General features: G+C 36.9%; 1 protein-coding gene across 5 annotated transcripts; it reads right to left on the bottom strand.

The window, feature by feature from the left end:
* Positions 1–63: 63 nt before the first annotated feature.
* On the bottom strand, positions 64–25143 carry LOC116250740 (endoribonuclease Dicer homolog 3a-like). 5 transcript variants are annotated; one of them, XR_007572811.1, is made up of 27 exons: positions 24739–25143; positions 24480–24625; positions 24101–24281; positions 23892–24005; positions 22387–22521; positions 21592–21661; positions 18517–18581; positions 18280–18408; positions 18071–18208; positions 15553–15679; positions 13520–13622; positions 13242–13434; positions 13002–13162; positions 10760–10975; positions 10380–10642; positions 8195–8469; positions 7541–8049; positions 7365–7462; positions 6708–6943; positions 6384–6593; positions 5730–6206; positions 4934–5212; positions 4311–4637; positions 4060–4216; positions 1596–1707; positions 1166–1511; positions 64–163 (listed from the first exon to the last, which is right to left on the bottom strand). XR_007572811.1 is itself a non-coding variant. In XM_031624642.1 (26 exons), the coding sequence occupies exons 1-26, from the start codon at positions 24814–24816 to the stop codon at positions 1355–1357; spliced, it is 4956 nt and encodes a 1651-aa protein (XP_031480502.1). In that variant the 5' UTR covers positions 24817–25143; the 3' UTR covers positions 1105–1354. The 5 variants fall into 5 exon arrangements, 3 of the variants coding, with proteins under 3 accessions (XP_031480502.1, XP_031480504.1, XP_049932734.1); XR_007572812.1 differs by lacking the exon at positions 64–163 and adding an exon at positions 1066–1081; XM_031624642.1 differs by lacking the exon at positions 64–163 and having other exon boundaries at positions 1105–1511.
* Positions 25144–25774: the final 631 nt, after the last annotated feature.

Genomic DNA, 25774 nt, shown 5'->3' with positions numbered 1-25774 from the left:
CCCTTGAGATCTTAAATCAGACTTTTGACAATGTACAACAGCAAAAGGCGGTGGATCTCAGGCAATCGTCTTGCGATGAGTATTGTGGGGAGGTGTTTATCATATCAGCAAGGCGATGCCGCATTAATTTCATGGATTTAACATCCTTTGCTCCCAGCCACACCTTCAGTAGTATTTCAACAAAAAAAAAATCAACGAGAATTAGCCAAGCAAATGCACATAATTTTAAAATATGATAGGTCAAAATTCCAACCATGTAGAAATTTAGAAATGCTTTCCATTAAATAGTTCAACTATTTTTACGTTAGTATTATTTAATAAAAAGATATTATAGATTAAATCATACAAGAAAGAAAAAAGGTCTAGAGATTTTAGTTTAATTAACTATGACAGATGAACGATTGTAAGGACAGGTCTTCACGCACCAGTATCCAGAAAATGAAGCCTTATGAAGCATTCGGCAACGAGAGGCTAACCATCTACCCGGGCCAAAGAAAAGTTACTTTTCCATGAAAATAGTGATAACGGGAAGCTGGAGCCACGAATTCAAATATGCGTGACAATTGAACACTTTCTGTGTTTGATTGCATGGACTTCGTCTTCGTTCTTTCTTTGTTCCATCTTATTCTTAACTAAGAATTTGTTCCTCAGGTTCGTAATTAAAAATATATATGAGCCAAGAACCCCCACCGCCCCCTCCACCCTCTAAAATTATTAAAAGGTCTTGTATGCCTTGTTCTTTTCTTTTCTTGGAGTAATATAGCAACTATAGAAAACCATTAAAATTTTTATCCCTTTCTCATCCAGATATATTGCATTTTCGCTGCATAAAGGGTATACGCAAGCAACTTTTTGGGCATACACATCTCATCTCAAAATTTTCACAAGATTGAGGTAATCATGTTGGACCTCAGCATCAATAATTTCCCACGCAGACACTAAATGCCACGTTAAACTTAATGCCTCTTCATATAAGTAATCAGACGAAAAGATCAAAACTACAGGAATTTAATGATCAGATGATACAGAACTTCAACATTCTTCGATGATGCATTTATGCAAGATGGCCTTTGAAATGAACCTACATGTAGTAAATCAGATATGTAAAGCAAGCAAATATTATTTATTTACCATACTTCAGAGGAATAGTAATGACTTTACAGACCTCGGTCCAGAAGCTCTAGGCTCAAAGGTGGGCCTGACCCAATTCATATCTCTGCAGAGCTGGAAAAGGCTAGTTCTTGGTCCCCCCTTCTTCATATCTATGGACACCTTTACTTAATGCCTATTCATATAAGTAATCAGACGAAAAGATCTAAACTACAGGAATTTAATGATCAGATGATACAGAACTTCAACATTCTTCGATGATGCATTTAGCCAGTTCTTCTAGTTTGTATAATAGAATAAGTGCAGCAGAATCCATTGAGCTCTTCTTATCCGCTTTCTCTTCCCCCTCCACTTCAATATTATCAGAATCAGGCACATGCAAGATGGCCTTTGAAATGAACCTACATGTGGTAAATCAGATATGTAAAGCAAGCAAATATTATTTATTTACCATACTTCAGAGGAACAGTGATGACTTTACAGACCTCGGTCCAGAAGCTCTAGGCTCAAAGGTGGGCCTGACCCAATTCATATCTCTGCAGAGCTGGAAAAGGCTAGTTCTTGGTCCCCCCTTCTTCATATCTATAGACACTTTTGCTGAAATTGGCAAACAAAAACTTATCAGACAAATACATTCAGGCTTTCAGCAGCTATGCTATTTAACGATGTCTCGTTTCTAGGATTTTTTTTGGGCCCCAGCAAATGTATAGAAATCATCGTTAGCCAATAATATTATAAAGTAAAGCATATAAGAGCTGTTCCGTAGCGACAATGATAACAATGTTGCCCATACAAAACTAAGTTCAAACAATGAAGAATAAGAGAGAATTCAGAGTTTCAAGGTGGGGTGTCAAAGTTCAAAACTTCAAATAATCAAGAATAAAGGACAAGGGGTTAGTAGTACCGGGAGAGGTTTGAACAAATAATAAAGAACAAGGTGTTGGTGGCAATTGGAGAATGGTTATGGACAGTAATGGTACGAGAAGAGGAAAATCAGGTAGTTACAGAAGAACAAAAAAAATGAATACCGGCCACTGAACAAGGACATTGGTAGTAACAAGAGGAGGACAACAGGGTTATAGGACAGTAAGATATTCCACACCCTTTCTTTTGACCACTGCCCCTTGGCTCATCTTAATAGTCAATACACACCCCGGTTAGTTCTAAGATGGTTAAGGAAGCTTCCAAAATCATACTATCATGCCAACTGCATGAACCAAATGCAAGTTGAGAAAAATAAGAGGAAAATGTCCTCTAGACATTCTAAGGAAACATGACAATGACTATAAAGCTTTCAAGTATCAATAAGTGATCATTCAACCCTGGCAGAGAAACGAAAAGAGAATTCTGTGGCATTTCGTGTAAACACTAGCCACCACTGAGGATGGAGAAAGAATTGGGGAAGATGGAGCTTGCAGCAAAACAAACTGGGGAAGATGAATTCAGATCGCACCAATCATAAATAACTACGTTCAATGTTGTAAGAATAAAATGACAGAACATCTTACGTGCATGACATTACAATGAATAAAACACATAAAAGTACAGAATAAACAAAGTTACATGGTCAAGAAGTGGTTGGAAAGTGATGAAGCAGGTTCTGGTAGCAGCAAGAATTTGCTAAAATAACCATCATACCCCAGCTCTTTCAAAAAATGAGGAATGGATGACCTCCTAGGACCGCAAACATCAAGGGTGTACTTAACATACTCAATGAATCTTAACTTTTGCACCTGCTCATCCAAGACATAAGATACGGTATCACAAGGAGAGTCGTTCCCAAGTTTTTGTCAGTGGGATCTTTCTCAGGTATTAAAAGCTCGCTTCTTTGGGATAAAACTAGGAAATTCAAACATTTAAAAATAGAAAAATTGTGAAAAGTAAGTTTTCTACGAATGCTTTTGTTGACGGATCTTGATGTATGGGTCCGGGTCGACCCGATCCAGTGAGTCCTGGTTTGGGCATACTTATACCATTGTAAACCATAATCTTGCATGTTAATGAAGTTCTCTAAGAGAGAGAGAGTCTGGCGGCTAGTGGGCACCAGATCTCTTCACCCGTGGTTTTTTTCTCTCTAGTTGAGGGTTTTCCACGTTACATCTGCGTTCGATCTTCGTTTCTTGTGCGTCTCTATTATTTCTACAGCTTTTAAGAAAAAAAATTATAAAAATTCAAAATAGTTATTCAAATGCTAAAACAAACATTATATATATATTGGAAAACCTTTTCTAAATGCAGGAAAACAAGATAAAATGCAATAATTTCAGTTTGGTGTTCTTTTTCCAAAATGATATGATTTTTTTTTTCATTTCCCCTATTTTCCTGCCTTTAACTCGAAGTAAAAGAAAAAAAAAACACGATATTTGTGCTTATGGTTCAAATGGACCTAAAGAGGAAGAGACTAAAGGAAAGATTAGTGTCAGAAAATTGTGCTTATCATGGTTCACCTAATGATCTATCAAAAACGTGGGGCATACATTTTCCCCAATCACATGACAGCGCATCACTGCGAGCTTGGGAAATATATGAGGGTTGGAAATTCAAAAAAACTAATCACTTCATGGAACCACATATAATCTCTTCTTTCTATGTTGACACTTGAAAGCATAATAAAAAACTCCCTGCATGTCCAAAACGTTGTGAACGTTGGATGCTTCTTTAAGTACCTAAGCATAAAATAGATAGACATACCCATATGACATGGGTTTAAGGACATATCACCGGCAAAAGTCATGTGCATGGTTTCATCTCCAAAAATATTAACAACTGAACCAGACAGCTGCATAGAAAAGTACTCAATCGCTTACATATCAGAAGGAAGCCCTAAGCTATCCCAAAAAGAAGAATTTCCTAACTTTTAGTAGAAAGCTTGCCTCAAAACAACAGCAAAAGATTGTTTCCAGAATGCTTTGCAGTGGGATTCTTTCCCAAAAGAAAAAAGGTGCTTACAGACAGTTGGATCCAGTGATCTGGTAGAGCTGTGTTCACCGTGATGCCTTTCAACAGGAGATAGACCTGTTGTCTGTTCATGTGAACATGGTAAAATATTTTGAACCCTTTCTGATTTCCCTCTCCAAATGCTTCTTTTATGTGAAATGCCTTTTTTCTGACATCAAATTTCCATTATAAAGAATGTCAATGAAATGAAACATTGATAAGCTGTGAACCTATATAAAGAGAAAAAGACAAAAAGTTGCAACCTCCATTGCGTCTAACAAAAGGAGAGCAGCCTGTTCCAATGCAGTGTTTTTAGTTTTATCGCACCCCTCTGCAGTCAATTGACCATCCTTCAGTTGTACAGTAAGCTTTGCAATGGTCTGGTCTCCCTCCTTCCTACATTCCGTGCACAGAGGAGATCCTGCCTCACCACATATTTCTCCTAACTCCCGTAGAGGATGCAATTGCAGGTCCTCCGGTGTTGGAAAAGGGGAAAGAATAGGTTTGAAAACCCTCCAGACTTCCCCAAGATTAAGTTTGCTGTCAATTAAGATTGCACCAGCAATGCTTTCAACCAAATCTCCCAGCACCTAGATTAATGACAAGATTAATCCACAGCATGAGTTCTACAAGAAAACATTAGAAAATCAAAAGAAATGGAGAAATATAAATTACCAGACAAGAGCACGCAAATTTTGAAAAAGACCAATGAAACAAGACTAAAATAAAACGAAGAAAGAAAAACGAGAGCAGAAGAAGAAAATACTAAAAAAACAGGAAGAAATAGAAATTACCAGAAAATACCATGCAAATTTTGGAAAAGACTAATGAAGCAAGAACTACAATAAAACAAAGAAACAAAACAAGAGCAGAAAGACATGCTTACTTTTGGTCCTTTCGATTTACTGTAGGCAGGAAGGGGCTCATTCTCTGGGAAGCTCTTCATAAATTTCACATAGTCTTTTATCTGCATCAGGAGCAACTCAGAACCATGCAGTAAATGATGCTGAAGATTATGCTTGACTGAAGCTTGAGCAAATTTTTCATTGTTCACCGATGCTGAGCGTAAATCAGTCAATTCCCCTTGATCAATGTCTTTATGACTTTCAAAGAGATGCCATGTGATCAAAAGATCCAACACAGAATCACCGAGAAACTCAAGTCGCTGAAATTTTACAAGAAGTTTAAGTTGTTAAATTGAAGTCCTAAAGTAATATGCAGTGAGTAGGATATTAAATTTCATTTTCACAAAGGAAAGAAAGATAAGATGTGATGAGAACTCTGCCCTCGGACCCTCATGCTGGATGACAGCAAAGCTGCTTCATGTGCATAACAACCCTAATTATAGGATAGCAACATAATACAATGAGACAAAATTATACAGAAATCCCCTTCCAGTAACTCATAAGCAGCAATTTACAGAGAGAGAGAGAGAGAGAGAGAGAGATACATCACAAAAAAAACAAAAAATGACATGCACTGCTGCCCTGGGTGTCAACAGGTTGGATTTGGATAAGCTAAACCCTCAGGAGATTAAATTCACGATCATGTCAAATGCAGCCAGAAAAGCAAAAAGTCAGGACCATTCCCAGCCCATTAACACCCAGAGACATTATAAGTACTACATTTCCACGAAGGTTTACCTACCATACAACCGATATGGTGATAATCATCTTTAATACCTGATAGCAACAGCCCAAGCCTGCTTCCTGCTGAGATGCATGAGTGATGGCTTCCAATAAAAGACCTCTATTCAAAAATTTGTAACCAAGCTTCGACTCCAAGGAATCAATATCTTTATCTTCTATGGCATAAGTAAGTCTTGATGTCTTCCTAATGGCTTCATCAACCAAAGCTTGATCATGTTCACAATCAATACCAACCCATCTCATGAACAAGCATGCAGCTTCCAGACCACCGCTAATATAATATGCTCCTATCAGTGCCTCCAGACAGTCAGATATTGTTTTTGAGCACAACCACCTATGCCCAAGTTCACAAGTAACACCAATTTTAATGGCACCACTCTCAACATCAGCAGGATGTGTAAGTGGAACTTCACGAGAATTGACACCACATTTACAAGGAACAGGGCGTGAGATACGTTGACCAGGGGCAAGCCAACGAAGAGGATCAAATGGAGCATCTCGGATATAATTCTGCACACAAGCACACAAAAATAGGTAAACATGCAAAAATAACGGCTTAGAGGGAAGAGGAGAGGAGGTAATCTCCAGTCAGAAAATATGAAGACAGTCAAGTACTGAAAGTCTGAAACCACTATCCAGGAAATACTAAGATTCATCAGAATCTATCCAGGGTGCCATGGAAGCTACCTGCAAATTGCGACCAGTGGCCAGTCTATGAAGAGTTGCATTACATACAACCAATGATCTAAGAGCAGATAATTGCCCTTCATGTTTTTCTGGATATTTCAGAAAAAGGTTGCAGCTCACAACATATTTTAAGACAGAATCCCCGAGCAATTCCAAGCGCTCCAGGCAGAATGCTTCAGCACACCTTCTAGTTGTTACAGCCTCTAAAATCTGAACCCAATTAATATGAACTGACTGTTAAATCATCAAAAACCAGGATTCATGTTCTTAACATGTTAGGAATAGCTATAAAGAAACAAAATTAACCATGTTATAGAAAAGTACCAAATCTGTAGGAATATGATGACCATTGGGATGAAAACCAACTGCCCTTCGAAGCTGAGATGCCAATATCATTGACTCCATTCTGTGGACTAATGAAGGCAATAAGTAAAATGACCTTAATATGTCCCTTAACACATCGAGTCTAATTAAAAGTTCTGGAGGCATATAAACATAGCCCTGCTGCTGTTTAGCTGGCTGGATCGGATCTGATTTTCCATTACTATTGAGAGAACCACCTGCATATAAGCAATAAACAAACAAAACAACTTATTGAATAGAGCCAATAAACCAACATAATTCAAGCCATGGCAACTAAGGGGTGGAGGCAGTGCGACCAGATCCTCACCCCTAACTAGACTCCCCTCAGCTAGAAAGCCCAATTACATTGGAAGCATCATAATTCCTTCCTTCCCACATTTTGTGTGTATTTAACACATAATGTGCACATACTATGCTACACTACGTCAATGAGTGTGTGACTGGTTATGTATATGTGAGCTAACCCCTGCATAGAAAGTTTTTCTTGCTTCAACTATGAGCAAATGAGGGAGCTTTTCCAGTGCTTTATGTTTTTCACTATGGTACTTTTTATGCTCTGCAAAAGTCATAATAGCAGAAATAATAAACACATATCCTTCAATCAATTTATAAATGTACCTTCGTGGCCTTCCTTTGAAAAAAGAAGATTATGTGGATTATGGGATTGTTTTAGCCGCAACAGAGGCTGGGTATTGTAATGAAGGTTAATCCCATACCTAGAGCAAAAGTACTTAAAGTAAGTAAAAATAGTAAATTTGCACAAGCACCAAGATAAAGTGAAACATATCACTTACTTTTTCTTGAAATAATCTGTATAGGAACTATAACTTGGTCTCGCTGACTCACAGGATCCATCAAATGGACTATCAGCTGTTGCATCATTCACCAAATCAGCGACATAATAAAATCGTCCAGTATGGTTGGCTAAAACAACCATATCCTTAAGGTCATGAAAACCACAAGAAGTATTAGCCAAATGTATTTTTTCTGGTTTTTTGTCATCCTGTCTTTGCATGGCTTCCACGTGGAAATTGTTCATAGCCATTGGTAAATTGTTAGCCTTCAGAAATTCAGCTACTGCGAAACAACTATCAATAATTGTCCAATCAATACTTGGGCTGCCTTGGGATTGTGCAGATTGCTGAGACATGGGTAAGAGCATGTACATATTTGTAAAAGGCCATAATGCTGTGTCATCCATTGCCAGTATCTTTTGCCGAACTCCAGAAGATTTTGATATATGAAACAACTTCCCAAAGAGACCATTAAAGAACAGTTCATGAAAAACTTTTGACCTCATCAACTGACAAGACAAAGGAAATTCAGAAATTCAGTCAAATAATCAAATATACAATTTAACAGGAGGAAGAAGAAGAAGAAGAAGAGGAATGTGAACTAAACAGTAGACCACTAAAAACAACATTTTTTTCAGAAGACTTGACAAGCACCTGATCCGTGTCCAAGTTGACCTGCCCGCATGGAGAAGCACGTGCCTTGACCACTTTGTTATTATGTAAAAACAGATCTATCTCTGCATGTGCAACGTCCTCATCTAATTCCTCTTTGATTAAGAAAATGAATCCTGGATAGTTCTCCTCAATGGTGTTACAAGAGAAGAATAAGCTATAAGCCTGTAAAGTAATGGAACTAAGCACATTTGCCCAAGTTCCAGATAAAGCATCTGCAGTGGCTGACCCATGTAGTTCCTTCCTCCTTGTAGTGCCTTCAGTGACAACAGAAATAGAAAGGACAGCCTTATCATGCACAGGGTTAAACGCCTTGATATGCAACAAATGAAACCATGTTCACCAGACTATATTCAATCAGCATGTACATCGTGAACATTTGCAAATGTATTCATTGAACTACATCAGCATTTGGATGTGTAACAAAAAAAACTACTCAGCCAACTTATGCTAGCAGCTTCTCATTGAAAAAGAAAAATAATAACCTAAAAATTGACAATGTGAATATAGAAGTGCAAAAAAAAACCAAAGAAGCATTTGAATGAAGTTACCATTTGCATATTGTGCAACGTTACAAGGAGAAACACGCAGAAAGGGTCATATATGGGGACCCCATGCATTATTTAACAATCAAGGCCAACTCAAAATCCATTTTCATAAATTAATTTAAACAGAAGCTTAATCAAAGATGCTCAATAGGAATTTCATGAGATGCATAGAGCACATTAGTCAAATAAATGATTTGCCTATAAAAGCACATTATATACTTGCAAATGGGAAAGCAAATCTTAGGTCAATAAGTAAGCTTATTGCAAGTTCAGGCTTTATTTTCAAAACTGATAACCAGCCAAGCAGCATTCAGGTTTAAAAGTCACCTAATAGACAGACTGCAGAACAACTATGAGCATACCTACTAGAACCATAATGAATGTGCTAAATTGCTTTATAATACATGTCATGCCTTCAACTCCCTTCCCTGTAACTTGTTCTTTTCCTTCTTGGTGTTTTGTCAGAAGTAGCCATCTTAAGCCCCAGTTGGTAGCTCAATCAAGAATCCTCACAGAAAGATATAAGCTTGATACAATGTCTTTGTATAAGAAGACCACGCCAAGAAGTGATATTGACATTCCATTCAATAGAAACATATTTCTGCTAATAAGCAACCACGTGTTTCTAGTGCGTTGCAACTTCACACACCACCTAGAAATTATTTTCTCCATTGCTATATGTAGAAGAATGCATTTTATTGTCAATTTCACTTGTTCTAATGTCTAATAGACTGAAGGTTTCGACTTTGGACAGCAAATCATTTACATTAAAGTTTTAACCATATATGCATTTTATTTGATTAAACTGTTGTCTGATATCCCAGTACATTTTCATCCTATTTCACATTCTATTTTGTCATAAAATGAACACACGACAGGCAATCTCCCACAGCAGCAATCCTGGCTCAAAAGATCCTTCTGCTATCCTATTCATTGTAACATCTTCATGTTGAGTGCAGTTGTCAAAGTTGAAAGCATGATACATGTTGGTCAAAGCCCTAAAAGGCTAAAAGAACTAGTTGGGACTAGTCTGTTGAGTCAGTCAACTAAAATAAAATCAATAAAGAAGTATAAAGCATGTAATATTTGTGTGTCCCCAAAAATCATACCTATACTGTATATGATTAGTAAATTCTGTGTGTTTGCATATATACTAAGTGTATATATAAATATGTATATGTATATACAACATATAAATGTATATATACAGTTAAACATGATAAAAGAGAAAAACACAAAATATACACACAGTTCAAAAAGGACAAACATCTGACAAGAACTATATTTTTATAGTAAGTGCCAAAAACACTTAATCAGTAGTTAGTTCTCCTTAGTCAAAAAACTAATCACTGGTGAGTTGAATGCCAGAAACTGGCCTGACTGGTCCTGTATTCGAACCAACCTGTCACTGGTTTGACACCATAGAAGTTGAGATATTGGTGCTTCTAATAAGGCCAAGATTGGGATCATCATGGTGGCCATGGTGATGGCCTTCAACATAGTGCTGTGCACTAGTAAAGTGATCGTTACATGGCACCATCAGTGGTGAAAACAGTGATGAGGACATTCTAGTGCAGTGATTGAAAAGGCAATTGCTACCATTTGTCACAATCTCCCACCTGCCCCAGGTGCTGAATTTACTTCCTTTGCCAATGTATGATCTGGCAACTGTTCACTGAGAGGAAGCAAATGATCATCTAATGCTTTCATTTCATGCAACTTCTTGCATGCATCTAGGCACACAAGTTTCTTCGCATGATGGTTACTCTTGGCAGGAGGACCCTTCAGATGTCGAAATGCAGCATTGGGAGGCAAGGTCAATGTACATTCAGAAAAACCACCAGATAAATCATAATGAAACTTGGGCTTCGGATGGAAGTACCTGAAGTCAGCAGTAGTACGCACCACAGTCCCAGTTAACAAGCATTAAAAAATTAAGAGTAAATAAAAGATAAATTTTCATAAATAAAAGATAAATTTTCAGCTAAAAGGAACGTACTTGTCTCCAGGAAGCTTTTGGCAATAACTAAAAATGAGACTGACACTTGAATCAGCAGTTACTGTTGCACCTGTGGAAGAAACTGTATAAACAGGTTCATCATCTTTGGAGCATATTTTGGAGATAGGCGCTTTGTCTCTACTTGAGGTTGCATCCTGCATTGTCCTTTCGCTTCTAAAAATTTCATATAGCAAATCTTTGTGCTCTTCATTTCCCCTGAAAGCTTGTACGTGTCAATATTATGGCTTCTATCACCAAAAACAAATACTTGATGCATGAAGCATATCCACAAATCAATCACAGAAACTGGCAATCTAGGCTTACATAGGCCTCTAATATCTGTAATTACATAGGAATGCAGGGCCAGGGAATAGGGTGCTAGACACTCTGTCCCAGGACCTCAGAGAGAAGAAACTTATTACAATTAGAGAGAACCCCACTGGACATAATCCCCAGCGCAGGCCCTTTAATTGTACAAGAATCCCAATCCCTTAGGTATCCATACAAGAATCAAGATCCCCTTAACGAATTACATTAGGTGTGTGATACACCACTCTCCAATAAAAGATTCATTCAAGAGACCATTTGATCACACAAGGACACATCATACCATCACCTGGTGACGATTCTAGACAAACGAGCAGGCACATTGGGTTTCAGCCAACATGTTGAAAACTTGTAGTTACCAATTGATTGACCAATCACTCTCCTAAGGTTCTTTCACTGTCGAAAACCTAAGTACCTCAGACTCAGAGAACTGACCCTTTGAAGAAGCCAGCCCATCACCTTCTACCATATAGTCATCAAATGTAAAAGTTTACTTGCTTATTTTTTTCCTTTAATAGCTTTCATTAAACCTCACTTCAATCTAATTTTTAGTTAGCTTTCTTTTAATCTACATTCAGCCTCTATTTTATATTTTTCTCTCTCTCTATCTATCTCTAACTTGAAGCTCTCAGTATGTTTATAGTATATTTCTGTGTAAATTCTGTGTCTATGTATATACATATATATGTACTGCATCAAGCATGTATATTTTGTATTATTCTCTCTCTCACACAAACATGAAGCTCTCAGTATGGTATAATATATTTCTGTGTGTATTAAGCCCGGCCATCGGCCGGACCGGCCCGATAAGGAGCCGGGCTCGGGCCGGCCCGACACCCGAAACCCGGGCCCAGGCCAACCATTCAAGCCCGAGCCCAGCCCAGGCCCACACAATTAAATTAAAAAATATATTTTAAATATAAAATAAAATATAAATGTAATTAATCGTAATAAAATATTTTATATATATATATATTAATAAAATAAATATATTTTAAAAATATCGGGCCCACCCGGGCTTATCGGGCCCAACCGGGTACCCACCGACGGCCGGCCCATTGCCCAGCCTTAGTGTCTATATTATCTAGATGTGTGTGTGTTTCTTTGTTGTCTGTTCTGTGTTTATGTAGTCTGCGTCTGTATTTCTATATTCTGATTTCTCTCTCTGTGTGTCTCGTATATAACTATATATACACAAAAAATACATGTATATATGGCATAAACATATTATGCGTACTGGATATTTCGTGTATAGAACAAATATGTGTACTGGATATTCCGTGTATAGAACAAAAACATCTATATGTACATGTACTTTTATATTCTCTATGTGTGAGTGTATAGGTGTTCACTTTAAATAGTGTCTGTGTGGTTTTATTAATATTCTCAGTAAACTGACTTAGACCGACTCAAGGCAACTAGCCCTGACTAATCTTTTTAGGGTTTGACAGGCCTTAGTCCAACTTCTGATGTTGGCAACCAAGCATCTGTTCCAAGAGGAACAGATGGACCTGATGGACCTGGTTCCAAGAACACTAGAACAGGATGTTTCTGTTCCTGCTGCACCTGGAACAGGAACCAGATGCACCCTTAAGAACAATTAATTTGTTTCCTGAAGAAATATTTCTTATTCTGGCACAATTATAGTCAAGGGTATCACCAAATTTGATACCCTTATGGTCAGTATGAATTAAACTGTCAGAACTAAAGTCTTACTAAACTTATATGCATACCATATATGACATCCCAGAACACAAAAAACAGATTCCTTTAGGTCCAAAGCCTTCTCTCATGCTATAAGCACAAGTGGAAGGTTTATGCTTTAGCAAGCAGCATAAGCCAAAGAGTTAGCTACTTTACCAATCCTTATTTACTCAACTAACAGGAAACATAAAAAGAAAATGAAAAGTGAAACCTTTCAAGCATGAGGACATATAAAGAATCAGCATATCGTGCCCGACCACGTGACTGTATGTAGCTTCGAATAGTTTTTGGCAGGTCAAACCGTATCACACAGGAGCAATTATGCACATCAATGCCTTCTTCAGCCACATCAGTAGTTAGCAACAGGTTCACCTGTATAAAGGTCAGCACTTTATCTTGTTGAAAGTAAAAAAGGTAAATAGTTGTAAAATGATGAAAAGTGATATCTTACTTTTCCTTCACGAAAAGAATCCATAATCATTCTCTGTCTCTTAACTGTCAGTCCATTAACAGCAGAGTTATTTCCAGTCAAGTAGTCACAAGATAGATGGGACAAGAACTTGAGCTTTTTTATCAACCAACATATCACTTTTGCCGTAATAATTCTCTCAACAAATATCATGCAGAGGACCTGCTTTTGATTCCTATATCACATAAGAGTATAAGGGGAGCAAATTATAAAATCATAAAATAGGCAATGAGTGTATCCTCCAACGAACTGCTCCTCACCTAAGTGCATTGATTGTGTTCACAAGTTCACATAACTTAGGAGAAATGAAATTCATATATACAGGGTCCAAAGTGGCTTCAGTTTCCAGTAGATCACAGGCTTCTGAGACAGATCAAATAAATTTTCATCAATAACCAACTCTCCATATAGCAACAGCACTAAAACCATTTTATAAGACAGTACCAATTACAGGCTTATCATATAATTCACTTCAAATATTTTTCACACAGTTCTGAACAGAATCAGATATGAGGTGAAAATTCTACAAGTGAAATCGATCGTGCAATCTTTCATAGGGAAGCTACAAAAGGAACCACTTTTGCCACTTTTCTATTAAATTTCTAAATTTGAGGAAGAAAAAACATGCCCAGACCATGGCCATTTTCTTCGAAACCTGCACATATGCAACCCAGTTCCTAGTCTGAGGAGTTAAAACTTGAGTTTTCTCACATATTCATGTGAATTTTCATATCATACCTGAGTATCATAGCCACAAATATCGTTCTCAGGTTTCTATCGGCAAGGTTTTTCTCGGGTATTTATCGGCAAAGTTGTTTTTTTGGAAAAATTTCAGTCTTTTAAAAAAATAAAAAATCAAAATGTTAGGTTAAAATACAAGAAATGAAAAACTAATAAGCACTGTATTGCATTTAGGAGGTTATGTTAAATACCTAAAACAAGAGGAAATAAAACAATGAAACAAAAGTTGAAAAAAATAAAAACAGAAAATGAAAAAATCGCAATAAAATCGTATTAAAATAATTTTTAACGATTTTTCAATATATAGTGATATTTTCCTGTTTTTATCATTTTCCTTCTTTATTTCGTTAATATCACGATATTTTCGAAAATATTGCAATGTTTGTGGCTATGCTGAGTATTTGCAAAGTTTAGCACATGCCTTTACTAAGTAGTAAGTAATCAATGATAAACACAGTCGATGGATTAGATCAGTGATATTTTTTGACTTCCTAACCAGGGATTTAACTATGGTGCAACCTAAGGAACTTATTGCTCTATACATACATGCATGTACATCTTTCATAGGGAAGTTGGTTGGCGGGCACTAAGAGTTTAACACAAGGATCAAATGCTAGGTGAATCCACATGCAGCCTGAGGAAGTCAGCATTTTAGATACTGAGTTTCTGGTTTGATCTAAATTTTATGTGTATAATCTATAATATTTAGCATAAATCATGGTATCAACTGTGACATTTACAACCTTAAAAATATAGACGCTCAAACTAAATCATAACCTTAATATACATATACACACACACACACACACACAGAACTGAAATCAGCCAGCTGCCAGATGTTGCCGGGTGCCAAAATATTTAAAAAAGGTCACTGATAATACCATGTAATGGAGCAATGAACAGTTTATGGTATGTTTAACAACAATTTATGATGCATTTAGACACAGCTTTTAAATATTTTGTCATCTGACAGTGTATATATATATATATATATATATATATATATATATAATTGAAATCGGCCAGTTACCACTGTGTCCAGATTTTGTATTGCTAAAAACTATTGCAAAGGGTGCATTCTATCGCTAAAAACCATGGCCAAGCAACTGACAATCATAAATGCACCTTTTACAATGGTTCTTAGTGACACAAAATAAAAAATAATCATCCATCAACAGAAGTAGCCGGCTGTTTTCAATTCCCATATATATATATATATATAGATATATAGATAGAGAGAGATATTGAAATCAGCCAGCCACTGAATGTGGCAGGATGGTTTTTTTATTTTTTGTCCCTAACAGCCATCACGAAAGGTAATATTTCATTGCTATAAGTCGTGGCCAAGCAATTGTCATCGCCAATGTACCTTTTGCAACAGTTTTTAGCAATACAAAACTAAACAAATAAAAACCATCTGGCCACATTTGGTGGCTGGCTGAATTCAATTCTTCGACGTGTGTGTGTGCAAACACACACACATATATATATAAATATGCACATACATACCCACATATATGTAAAAAAGTTATATATGCACCAAAAAACATACCAGCTGATAAATACCCTTTAAAAATGTGTAATGCCTCCTTCAAATAATTTCGCAAAAGAATGTGTGGACAAGCATTTTCTTCGATGTTCGGTGCAACTCCATCCCTTTGCATACACACCATAACAGCCTTCATACATTTCCGCACGGCATGAGCATATGGAAAAAATTAAATACAAACAATTATGCAATAAAAAGCAATTGACAGATTAGCTTCCACCAAATCACAAACAATATAGACTATTAGAGATGATGACATAACTAAGAATCAGAGACAAAATAAGTCAGAAAGTGCACAAATTCATCAGAGAAAAGCCTAAGGTGTACCAGCTTATGAAATCCTCCACAGAAACGCCATCAAAATAAACGTGCATAAAGCTGGATTTTTGGCATACGGCATCCCATTGTATGTTATGATTAATTGCTTCTCCAAGCAAGACCAACATGATACACCTTTCAACCTATGGTATGCATCACACAGGACAAACTCGTATGGAATGCATCAGTGATCAGGCAATACAAATGCACCCATAGCACAACTTTTCTCAATTGTATGTCTTGTGGATACTAAGAGTCCAGCAAGCAATGAATAGATCTTCTCACTAATTTGTATCCCAAGACAACCATGCTTAATCTTGTAATGCAAATAAACCACTCACCAGTTGCTAGCGAGATGGGCCACTCCACTAATTTGTGTGACCTCTATTCCAGAATATCAGATATAATGATTTTAGATATCACAGAAGATTGAAGATGATCAGATTTGACCCCCCAATTCTGACAGAAACATGTAAATGAAGAAGGCAGTTCCATGGTCCTAGGATCAGTATCTGTCATTTATAATTCATGAATCAACTTTCAGATCCACCAATAAAAAGCATGCAAGTTGATAAATATTGGTCATTGGCTGGCTAAGTCCACTTTTTTGAACTCCGGAGCAATCATGTTTTTCCCATGATGGAAGACAGTGATCACCTTGGACAGATAGTCTAAGGCCTCGATCACCTCGATCTTGAACTTGTCCAAGAGGCCATGGAATCGCCTAAAGCCCACTCATCAAGTGCACCCAACATCCACTTTGGCGGTCACCAAGTCCTACTTGGTGTGAAAGGGAGGACACATTCTCTAGTTGTCATGTGGCTCCTGAGTTTCTGCAGCGGCCATTGAAATGTTAATGATTCCAACTGTCGCCAGCCAAATTTTTCTGTCGGTTGCATGCAGCCTAAGCATGTGTCTTTCTTCAACACTTGTCAGCTTGCTTCCAAAGGGACTGAATGCTTAAGGCATCTCAAAGAAATCACAGAGACATCCACTCAGCCATCCAGGCAAGGGATGACTCAAAACTGGTTTATTGAATTTGACTAACAGACTAAGAGTTAGTCTTTTTCCATAAACCATTAAAATACTAGAAGGGAAATCAAAACAAAATCAAATAAGATACAACTCAAAAAGCAGATAAAAGTCAGCTGTTTGCAAGATTCTTATACACTTTAGAAACAATTAGCAATACCAGCTTTAGCTGTCTTTGACTAGTTGGTTCCCTGCAAAGGTGTGGTCACCTTACTTAGGCTGTTGGCCGCAGCTGCCAACACCCAGCAAGTGGTGCCCTTTGCAGGTGATCACTCAGATCAACCACGCAAAGTACATGCTTCTGCATGGGACAGAGTGTCTTCATTTCTTTAGAGGCATGGCACCACTGGTTCAACAGATCGATCCCCTGCATTTTCGGCCACAGTGCTTGCTCAACCTTCCACTTGAGTCCTTTTTTGTAACCACCCTACCCTTGGTAGCATTCCATGCAAGGAAGTCAAGGAGTTAAAAATGCTGACTACTGGCTTCTATGGTTGGAAGCAAATTAGGTAGGTTAGAATCATTTGTCTTCTTGCTGTTCAAACAAAGGTTCAAACAGGCTTCCTTACAACTGTGGCGCTCAAAAAGTGTACTTTAATTCTTCATTTACTGTGCGTCTTTTCAGCTACATTAGTAATTTACTTTTCAAAGAAAAAAGTCTTAAAGAAGTTGTAACCTCGTGATGGAGTAGGAAGATAAAAATCACCATGCACTATGCAATTCCGACACAATAACATGTCTCCCATAGAAGCAACACAAAAGTATTACATAAACTGCTAATTAAACAAGAGTATCAAACCATGGCTCGTGGAGCATGTGAAGCTTTTCACCAACGTCCTTAATTTTTCATTAATCATGGAAATTAAGTGGCAAACAAAGAGACACTGAATCATATAAAAATGACGCTATTATAGCCAATGCGGAAGGTTTGGACAAGTCTAAGAACGCTGAAATAGACTGTAAATCCATAAATAGAAGATAGCATTTTCTGCTACCGTGCTACGTGCTTCATCCTCCATCTTGACCCACAAAGCACATTCTAGACACAACCCTGGATGGAAAATCTTGCAGTTGCACAATCTCTAAAGCAACATATACGCACAAGTGCACATGCAGAACTCAAAAATTGAATACTTTTACATTTTTAACCAAAATTTACTATATTTCATACCTCGTAAGCACATAATATCCCAAGATGTTCCAGGCAGTACAAAATTTTCCAGTGAAAACTAGTGAGTTTAGCTCTTAAAGATTTCTCCATAAACTGCATTTGTGTTGGACTCTCCATTACTGCTGCAGTTGTGTCGAACTGTTTGAGAAAAAAATCAATAAAGAAGGAAACAAATCAAGAATGTGGAGCCTTCTGAAAACTAGGTTCACCTTTGTCCACAAACAATCCAGCTCTCCTTTGAGGTCCTCATTGACAAACCATGAACCATAATACCTTTTAATTTCTTTAGCCATAGGGACATGCACTTCTAGCTCAGTTCGATCTTCCAAAATAAAAACCTAGTCAATGAAATGATACAAGTAAAGGGAAAGTTCTAGACAACTTAAAAAAATCGAGATATTAAAACAAACAATAAAACAAAGAAAAATATAAACGCTTCAACTAACCTTAGAATCCAGAATTTCTTCCAACTGAGTAATTTGATATTCACAATCCTCTGCTGATGAGACACCTAAATAACAACAGGGTATGGAGTATAACTTCAGTTAAGATCATCATAACATAAAAGACGTTGACAGAACAAAGCAAAACACTTTGCTACTAAAAAACCAAGTCAATCCAACCTATTGTCCTGAAACTTCTCCAGTCTGGAAAATGAAAGGAACGTAGTCCATATAAATGAAAGGTAGATAGAGAAGAGCAAACATACAAAGTGCCAAGAAAGACACAAATTCTTGATATTCTAGAAAACAATTCAGATTCTAGTGACTAACAGCCTAGAAAGGAATCCCTTTTATTCTCCATAACAAGCACCACAGTTTAATATGTCCAAGACTTGAACCAGGTAGTAAGCTTCTGACAGATCTAGCTAAGTTTCTTTATGTTTTCAAAAGATTATAGACTGCCAAGTGCCACTATTTTATAACAAAGAAACCTGATATGAAAACTATATGGGTATTTTGCTGTCACATGATTACTCCTCTTAAGGAGGAGTACCCGCACGGTACGGGTATGGCCCTGGGTACAGCAAAGGTGCGGTCAACGCAGCACCGGGTACGGTTAACGTACCTGGGATCATTTTTATCCATTTTCAGACTCGGTCAACTTTGACCGAGTCCAAAGTTGTCCAGTTTTTGAGTTGAAAATTAAAAATCCCCCTCTTTTCCTGTTTCCTTTTTCACTCTAAACCTTTCTTGTACATAGTTCCTCACAACTTTTCATTTAAAATCTTCCATACAATGTTTCGAAAATCCATCCCTTCTCTATAACTTGACTCTTCGATAATAGTGTGAGCCATAACCATAGTGATGTCAATATATCTTAAAAGCGTGACCTGTTGCTCCTTCCAATCTTGATGATGAGACGGATAATCAAGAAAGCTGATGTATTTGTATGTTAATTACTTCCATATTGTGTTTTGGATAATGATTTATGAATATGTTATTCATTTTGAAATTTTTTGACATATATATATATATATATATATATATATATATATATATATATATATATATATGTCCGCGTGTGTGTATGGCCGTACCCCCGCACCCAAATTTTTTGAAAATGGTCCACACTGGTACCCGTACCCGTACCTATGTGACATAGGTATTTTGTGAACAACAGAGAAATTTGCTCAAGTATATAAACAATACAGTGGCCTATGGCCCTATGCAAAAAATTGTCTGTATAAGTGAAAAATCTCCATATATTTGACACTGTGTAGTATGTGGTCAATATGATTTTATAAGATAAAGCTATTGCCAATCATATAGTAAGAGAACTACTGAATTTAAAAATATTTTAAACTTCATAAATATTTAATATTATCATCATCTGTGTCTGAAACAATAGCAAAACGAAGAAGCGGTTTCAATAGATAAATCAATCCTAGTTCATAATTCCAGCAGCACAGGGAAAGCTACGAACTTCACTCGGTGTGATCAAATGAGATCAGTTAATTGTTCATCACGGGGGTAGGCCACATCAGTCAAGGATGACCTATCCACGAGAAGAAAAGAAAAACTGATATCATCTGCTGAGTATGAACATGGAGAATCATGATAAACCACCGATATAGTAAATCACAGAAATTGCCAGCAGCTTTACATGTAACACGATGATGCAATGAACTACAATAGTATTGCAACATCCAACCATTTTGACAGATCAACATGAGAAAAATTGATGCCTATTTTTCTCGAACAGTATAGTTTGACAGCTGCAAAAGGTATTAATTACAAAACTGTGGATGCCTTCAAAATAACTTCTGTCTACCAGAACAGCACATGATGAAGAATCAAGATTATTCAGTCAATCAAGCATGTTAATTTTCACATCCAGCAGGTCAAGTAAGGTAACCTTGGAGAATGGAGATACTATTGGAGTTTAATACTTACATGAGAAGTCAATAAAACAAAAGATGAGAACATACCAACATTGGTCCATGGAAAACCTTTAACAAAAAAAATCAGAAATACAGCAAAAGCAAGTAAACAAATCGATCATTACTTTTGAAACATATATAAATTTGATGGAAAGCAATGATCTTATTGCTATTGACACACAAGATTAAACCACTACCACGAAATCGGTAATCTCTTGAGAAATGCACGAAACAACAGAAAGTATAGAGGAAAAAAAAGGAAAATGGGAAAAAGAGATACTTTAAAGAAACAAAAACAAAAATGTGGCTTTTTGTGTTTTCCTCCTTTTCAGATTAAAAAAAAGTTTTAACATATTTTAATTTTTCTGAAGCTACATAACATATTCGTAAATATTTTGAATTTTGATCAATGTTTTTGCAAGAAAATATGATGAGTAGAAAACTGAAATGCTTAATTTTTCTTTTTTCTTTTTCTCGAATTCTTGAGACTTCGAGAGAAAAAGCAAATTTTGCCAATTCATACCTGACATAAACCTTGACACTAAAAGTATGAGAAGAATGGTTGTATGGATTAAACATGAAAACCTCATTTTGAATTCAACAAGGCCCCCATACCAATTCATTATATAGGAAACATTAGGATTGCTTTCTTATTGCTACATGGCCGAGATGCTCGTGCAAGGTTGGGCAAGGAGGCATATAAGAAAAATGGGGGCACCTATCAACAAGTCCATACCTTCAGAACCAATTTTAAATACATGGAAGGAAGGAAACTATAACAACAAAAGAAGGGAAGAAACACCTACAACAGAAAAAAGAAGAGAAAGAACCAGGCACTTTTAGATTGCATTTAACCTCATTTACAATTTCAAATGCAAGTTTTATAACATAAAATAAGCTCAGGATCAGTTTTTCTGATCAAAGGTATTAGATGAACTGACCTATGTCAATTCTCCTTCAATAAAACAAGAAAAAACAATATTTTTTTCTGTGTATGCACATGCATGTTAGCATTCCTCTATGTTGCTTGCTCGGTTGCTCCAAGTCCAAAAAATATTATATATGGAAAGCTGTTTGGTATGAAAATTTCATCTATATATACTGATCTCAAAAGGTAACAACAACAAAGAGAAAGCACCTTTCCTAATGACAGGGGAGGCAGTCATTCCAAATACTTTTGGCTTGTGATCTGTCTTGTGATAATATTCCTATTGAAATAAGCAGTTTAAAGTAAATGTTAGCCAACTATATTATATGCATACATAATAAAGAAAGAGAGTGACTGATCACAACAACCAAAATTTGTGGGACTTCTGAAACCTTTTAAGTTTTAACAAGTCTAACACTGTTGGATGTGTTCGTCATTGCCAATTTGCTAAGAAAAGGGACTGGAACCATGTATTATGATAAGGAAAATATGATTTTTCGAGGCTGATTTTCAAACCTTTATCAAACACATATCAGTAATGAAATCAATCACATAGTCGCATCCATATGGTTGCTGTTGCAAAATATAAGAATATGACATCTGTCTATATATATATATATATATATATATATATATATATATATATATATATATATATATATATATATATATATATATATATATATATATTTTATATTTATATGTTTATATATATATATATATACATATAAATATATATATATATATATATATATATATATATATAGAGAGAGAGAGAGAGAGGAGCCGAAATCCTCCAGCCACCTGGATGGTCTGGCCTCTCATGCACACAGCCCCATGCAATGCATCGGGCTCCATGTGTGAGAGGCCAGATCATCCGGATGGCCAGAGAAATCCATGTCCTGTAAAACATATGTATGTACGTATGTATGTATATATATATATATATATATATATATATAGGGAGAGGAAGAGAGACAGACAGATAGACATCGATCAACTTACCAACATTATTTTTGCATACGGATGGTTTCCAGTAGCTCGGTGGCACTCATCAAATATTAACAATCTCACCATGTCAACTGTGATAAAAGCATTTCTCAAGGCATCCAACAAGATCTGTGGAGTCATGACCATTACCTGATCCATTGGTTCCAGAAGATATAGGCCATGGAGTAATAACCATTAGACAATCAAATTGTTTCATAATGAAAACAATAGAACCCAAGAGCATTTTTTTGGAGTCATAAATGTTACAAGAAATTTAATTTGCAAGATATCAAACCATGTAATCATAACCATTAGCTGATACATACAACTTACAGTCGACTCATAAATCATGAAAAAGAACAATTAACATGGCAATATAGATGAACGGCAATTTCTAGATAAACAAGACCAAGCTATTATACATCTTGCAAACAAGAACAAATCACTATACATCACACAGAAGTTGGAAAATTTTCCAGTCTGCGCAACTGTTAAATAGTGGATCAAATTAAGGATAAGTGTTTCGCAAACAGTTTAGTGAGCTTAATCGGGATAGATTCTCTGGAAATTTTTCCTGTAATTTGGTCTTCCCTTCTTTATTTGCAATTTGCTTTTCAGAGTTATGCACGATTGTTGCTTACCTTTTCTTCAACAGCATCTAATGACGGTTTCATTTAGTTCAGAAAATTAGTTGTGGAACTGAACATGTACTGCATGCCTAATTGTCGTCCCTCCATTTTATTCTCGTGGCAGACCAAGAACCAGACAGAATATCTTCCATGCAATATCAATTTAACTCCTGCTCTCTTTGACCTTGGTGCTTTCAGTATTTGTTGAAAGAGGCCTTGCTACAGAAATGAGACATCTCTGAAAGAACATGCAATCATTTATGTTGATCTCAGCAAGATGGTGAAAGCATGTGATTTTGCTTTGGTTCGTTTGGAAGGATCCAAGGAAAGGCAGAGATTGCACAGTTGGCAACAATACCTTGGCCAGCATGTTCTCATTTCGTGGCTTGTTTTGCTTTTACTACCTTTATACATAAAATATAGAGGGTTAATGGCGTGCTTTTTTTTTTGTTTTTTGAATTTTTGTGAACAAAAATATCTAATTATTTACAGGTGCCTGTTGATGACATTTGAGTTTTATGCATTATAGGCAGTGAGAAATCATAAAAATAACAATTTCATTCATGAGTTTTCGTCCATGGGACACTAAAGACAGATGCAACGTATAGAATATACCTATGAATGCCATTACCACGGTTATGCTTGCATACGCATGTCTATACTCCAACACCAGTTCCCAGCATCAATGTTTTGAGATTGAATCGATTGACATTATTGCAACAGAGTGAATTAAGAAACAGTACGCCACTATACATAAAGCAACAGCCTCCAGACAAGGATGATATGAATGCCATGGATAACATGCAATGGTGAGAACACCGTCGGAATCAAGCATAAGACGAGCATCAATTGAATAGACTTTCAAGACAAAAAACATCTTAAAACGTTTACCTCCTTCTCGCATGTTTCCTTCTGCCAGCAACGAAGATCCCAATCATCTATGCCTTTGGCACCATAATACTCGGCGACGTGCAAATCCGTGTGGGTTTTAATCACCGAGTATTGCTGCATTCCAATGCAAAAGCAGTGTCAAACTTGTTTCCAAATGACCCCTCGGGCCCCAAAGCGATCGCCAAAAGCGCATAACTCAACACCTTCACCTGGTTAACAAGATGTACAGTCGGCGCCAGGAAAATTATGAGACGTTTGTCGCCTCCATCTCTAAGCTGCCGAGCTATTTCCTTCATGAGCATGATAGCTATCATCGTCTTACCAGACCCGGTCTCCAGCCAACCAATAGTATTCCTCTGTAATGCGGCTTCGTACGCCTCCAACTGGTAACTGAACCAAACAATGATAGCAGAAGAATAACAAAATAATCCCGAAAGCACTACCAATGAGATGCGAACAACAGAACAGATTTCGTGTTAGGCGATGAAAATAAAACCAATAAATAAAAAACATAAAAGCACAGAAACTTGCCAGAAATATTTCAAAATACAAGCACGCATGAAACAATATATCAGAGAGGAACTATACCTTCGCATATCAGAATCCTTCAGCCTACTCCCCAAGCCGAAGCCCTCCTTTTTAGCCATTTTTGGCTCCGGCTCCTCTTTCTCGTCCAAACACCTTTTGAGATGGTTCATTTCCTCCATGGCTTCAAATACCTGAAAGAATTTGTTCTTCACGCGAACCAAGATTCAAGGGCGAGAAAAGGATTCAACCCATATAACTGCTTCCCCTCGGGGCTTTCGGAGTAATCGGATGCGACGTAAACGACAGCTGAGATACTTACATCCTTCAGGACCTCCCTTCCAGCAACGTCCGTTTCCTTCTCTTCTATCTCGTCCAAGTTCTCCTCACGATAGTTCATCTCCTCCGTGCTTCAAGTCCCACGAGCCCCGGAACCCCAAAAGCATCCGTTGCTTCGTTGAACACGAACCGAAGTCCTGTAGTTGAAACAGACGGATCTCGAGGGGATTGCTTCCACTTAGCGCCTCGGATATACAGAGAAAACGATAACGAAGATCCTTGGTGATAATGGAGGATTGGCCGAATAAGACGAGCAGTCTCCGACTAGGCCGAGGGGAGCGAAGAGAAACGCGGGAAAGCGTTTGCCTCTCGATAAAAGCGCGCCATGCTGTTGTCTCGGGACTGTCTTTTTGTTCAGGCTTTCAGTGCAGCACGAAGACGGCGCCGGGTGAGGCCGCCCCAACTTTTTATAGACGTGGTCAGTGGAACGTTACGGGCGGTTATTTATTCATTGATCCTTTTCTATTAAAGGGCAAATTGGTCGGCGGGAGTTGCCAGGATAAGATAATGTTAGGTCTAGTAATAACGAAAAGGTATCGTGTAACGATAACGGTATGTTTTGAAATGCATTATTTAAATTTATATTATCATTCAACAAAGTATTATGTGATTATAAATTTTGTTCATATATCTAACTAGCAAATGTTATGCATAACTAGTAATACCTTTAGAATATGTGTTTTATGATAATGTGTTTCAAAATCATATGTGTATACTCGTGCTCACATGGTCGCTTTTTTTTTCATTCGATTTTAATCCAAAAGCAAACGTTGAACCTTTTCCTCTTCACAACTAGCTGTTAACAACATTTTGATGTCATTTTTTTTCTTGGGTTGCTTGATAAGAGGAGAAGTTTGTTATCGTGTGGTGCAAAAACTAAATAGGAAACTGGCAAGGCCTTTGCCCTACCCTTCAAAAATTTTAAAATAAATACATGTAATGTTTTAAAAAAATCGCTTAGTATATACAAATTTTGAAAAATTATATTTCTGCTTCTATTAAAATTTAAAAATTATAGA

This window comes from Nymphaea colorata, chromosome 3 (assembly GCF_008831285.2).
Source record: "Nymphaea colorata isolate Beijing-Zhang1983 chromosome 3, ASM883128v2, whole genome shotgun sequence".
Taxonomy (NCBI): domain Eukaryota; kingdom Viridiplantae; phylum Streptophyta; class Magnoliopsida; order Nymphaeales; family Nymphaeaceae; genus Nymphaea; species Nymphaea colorata.
This window is presented reverse-complemented; position numbering and strand designations above follow the sequence as displayed.

Coding starts and splice junctions, on each gene's coding strand:
- LOC116250740 (XM_031624642.1), bottom strand. CDS start 24,816: ATGAACTATCGTGAGGAGAACTTGGACGAGATAGAAGAGAAGGAAACG. Junction 22,522..23,891: donor AGGAAACATGCGAGAAGGAG/GTAAACGTTTTA, acceptor CCAATGGATCAG/GTAATGGTCATGACTCCACA. Junction 15,680..18,070: donor GGATATTATGTGCTTACGAG/GTATGAAATATA, acceptor AAATGTATGAAG/GCTGTTATGGTGTGTATGCA.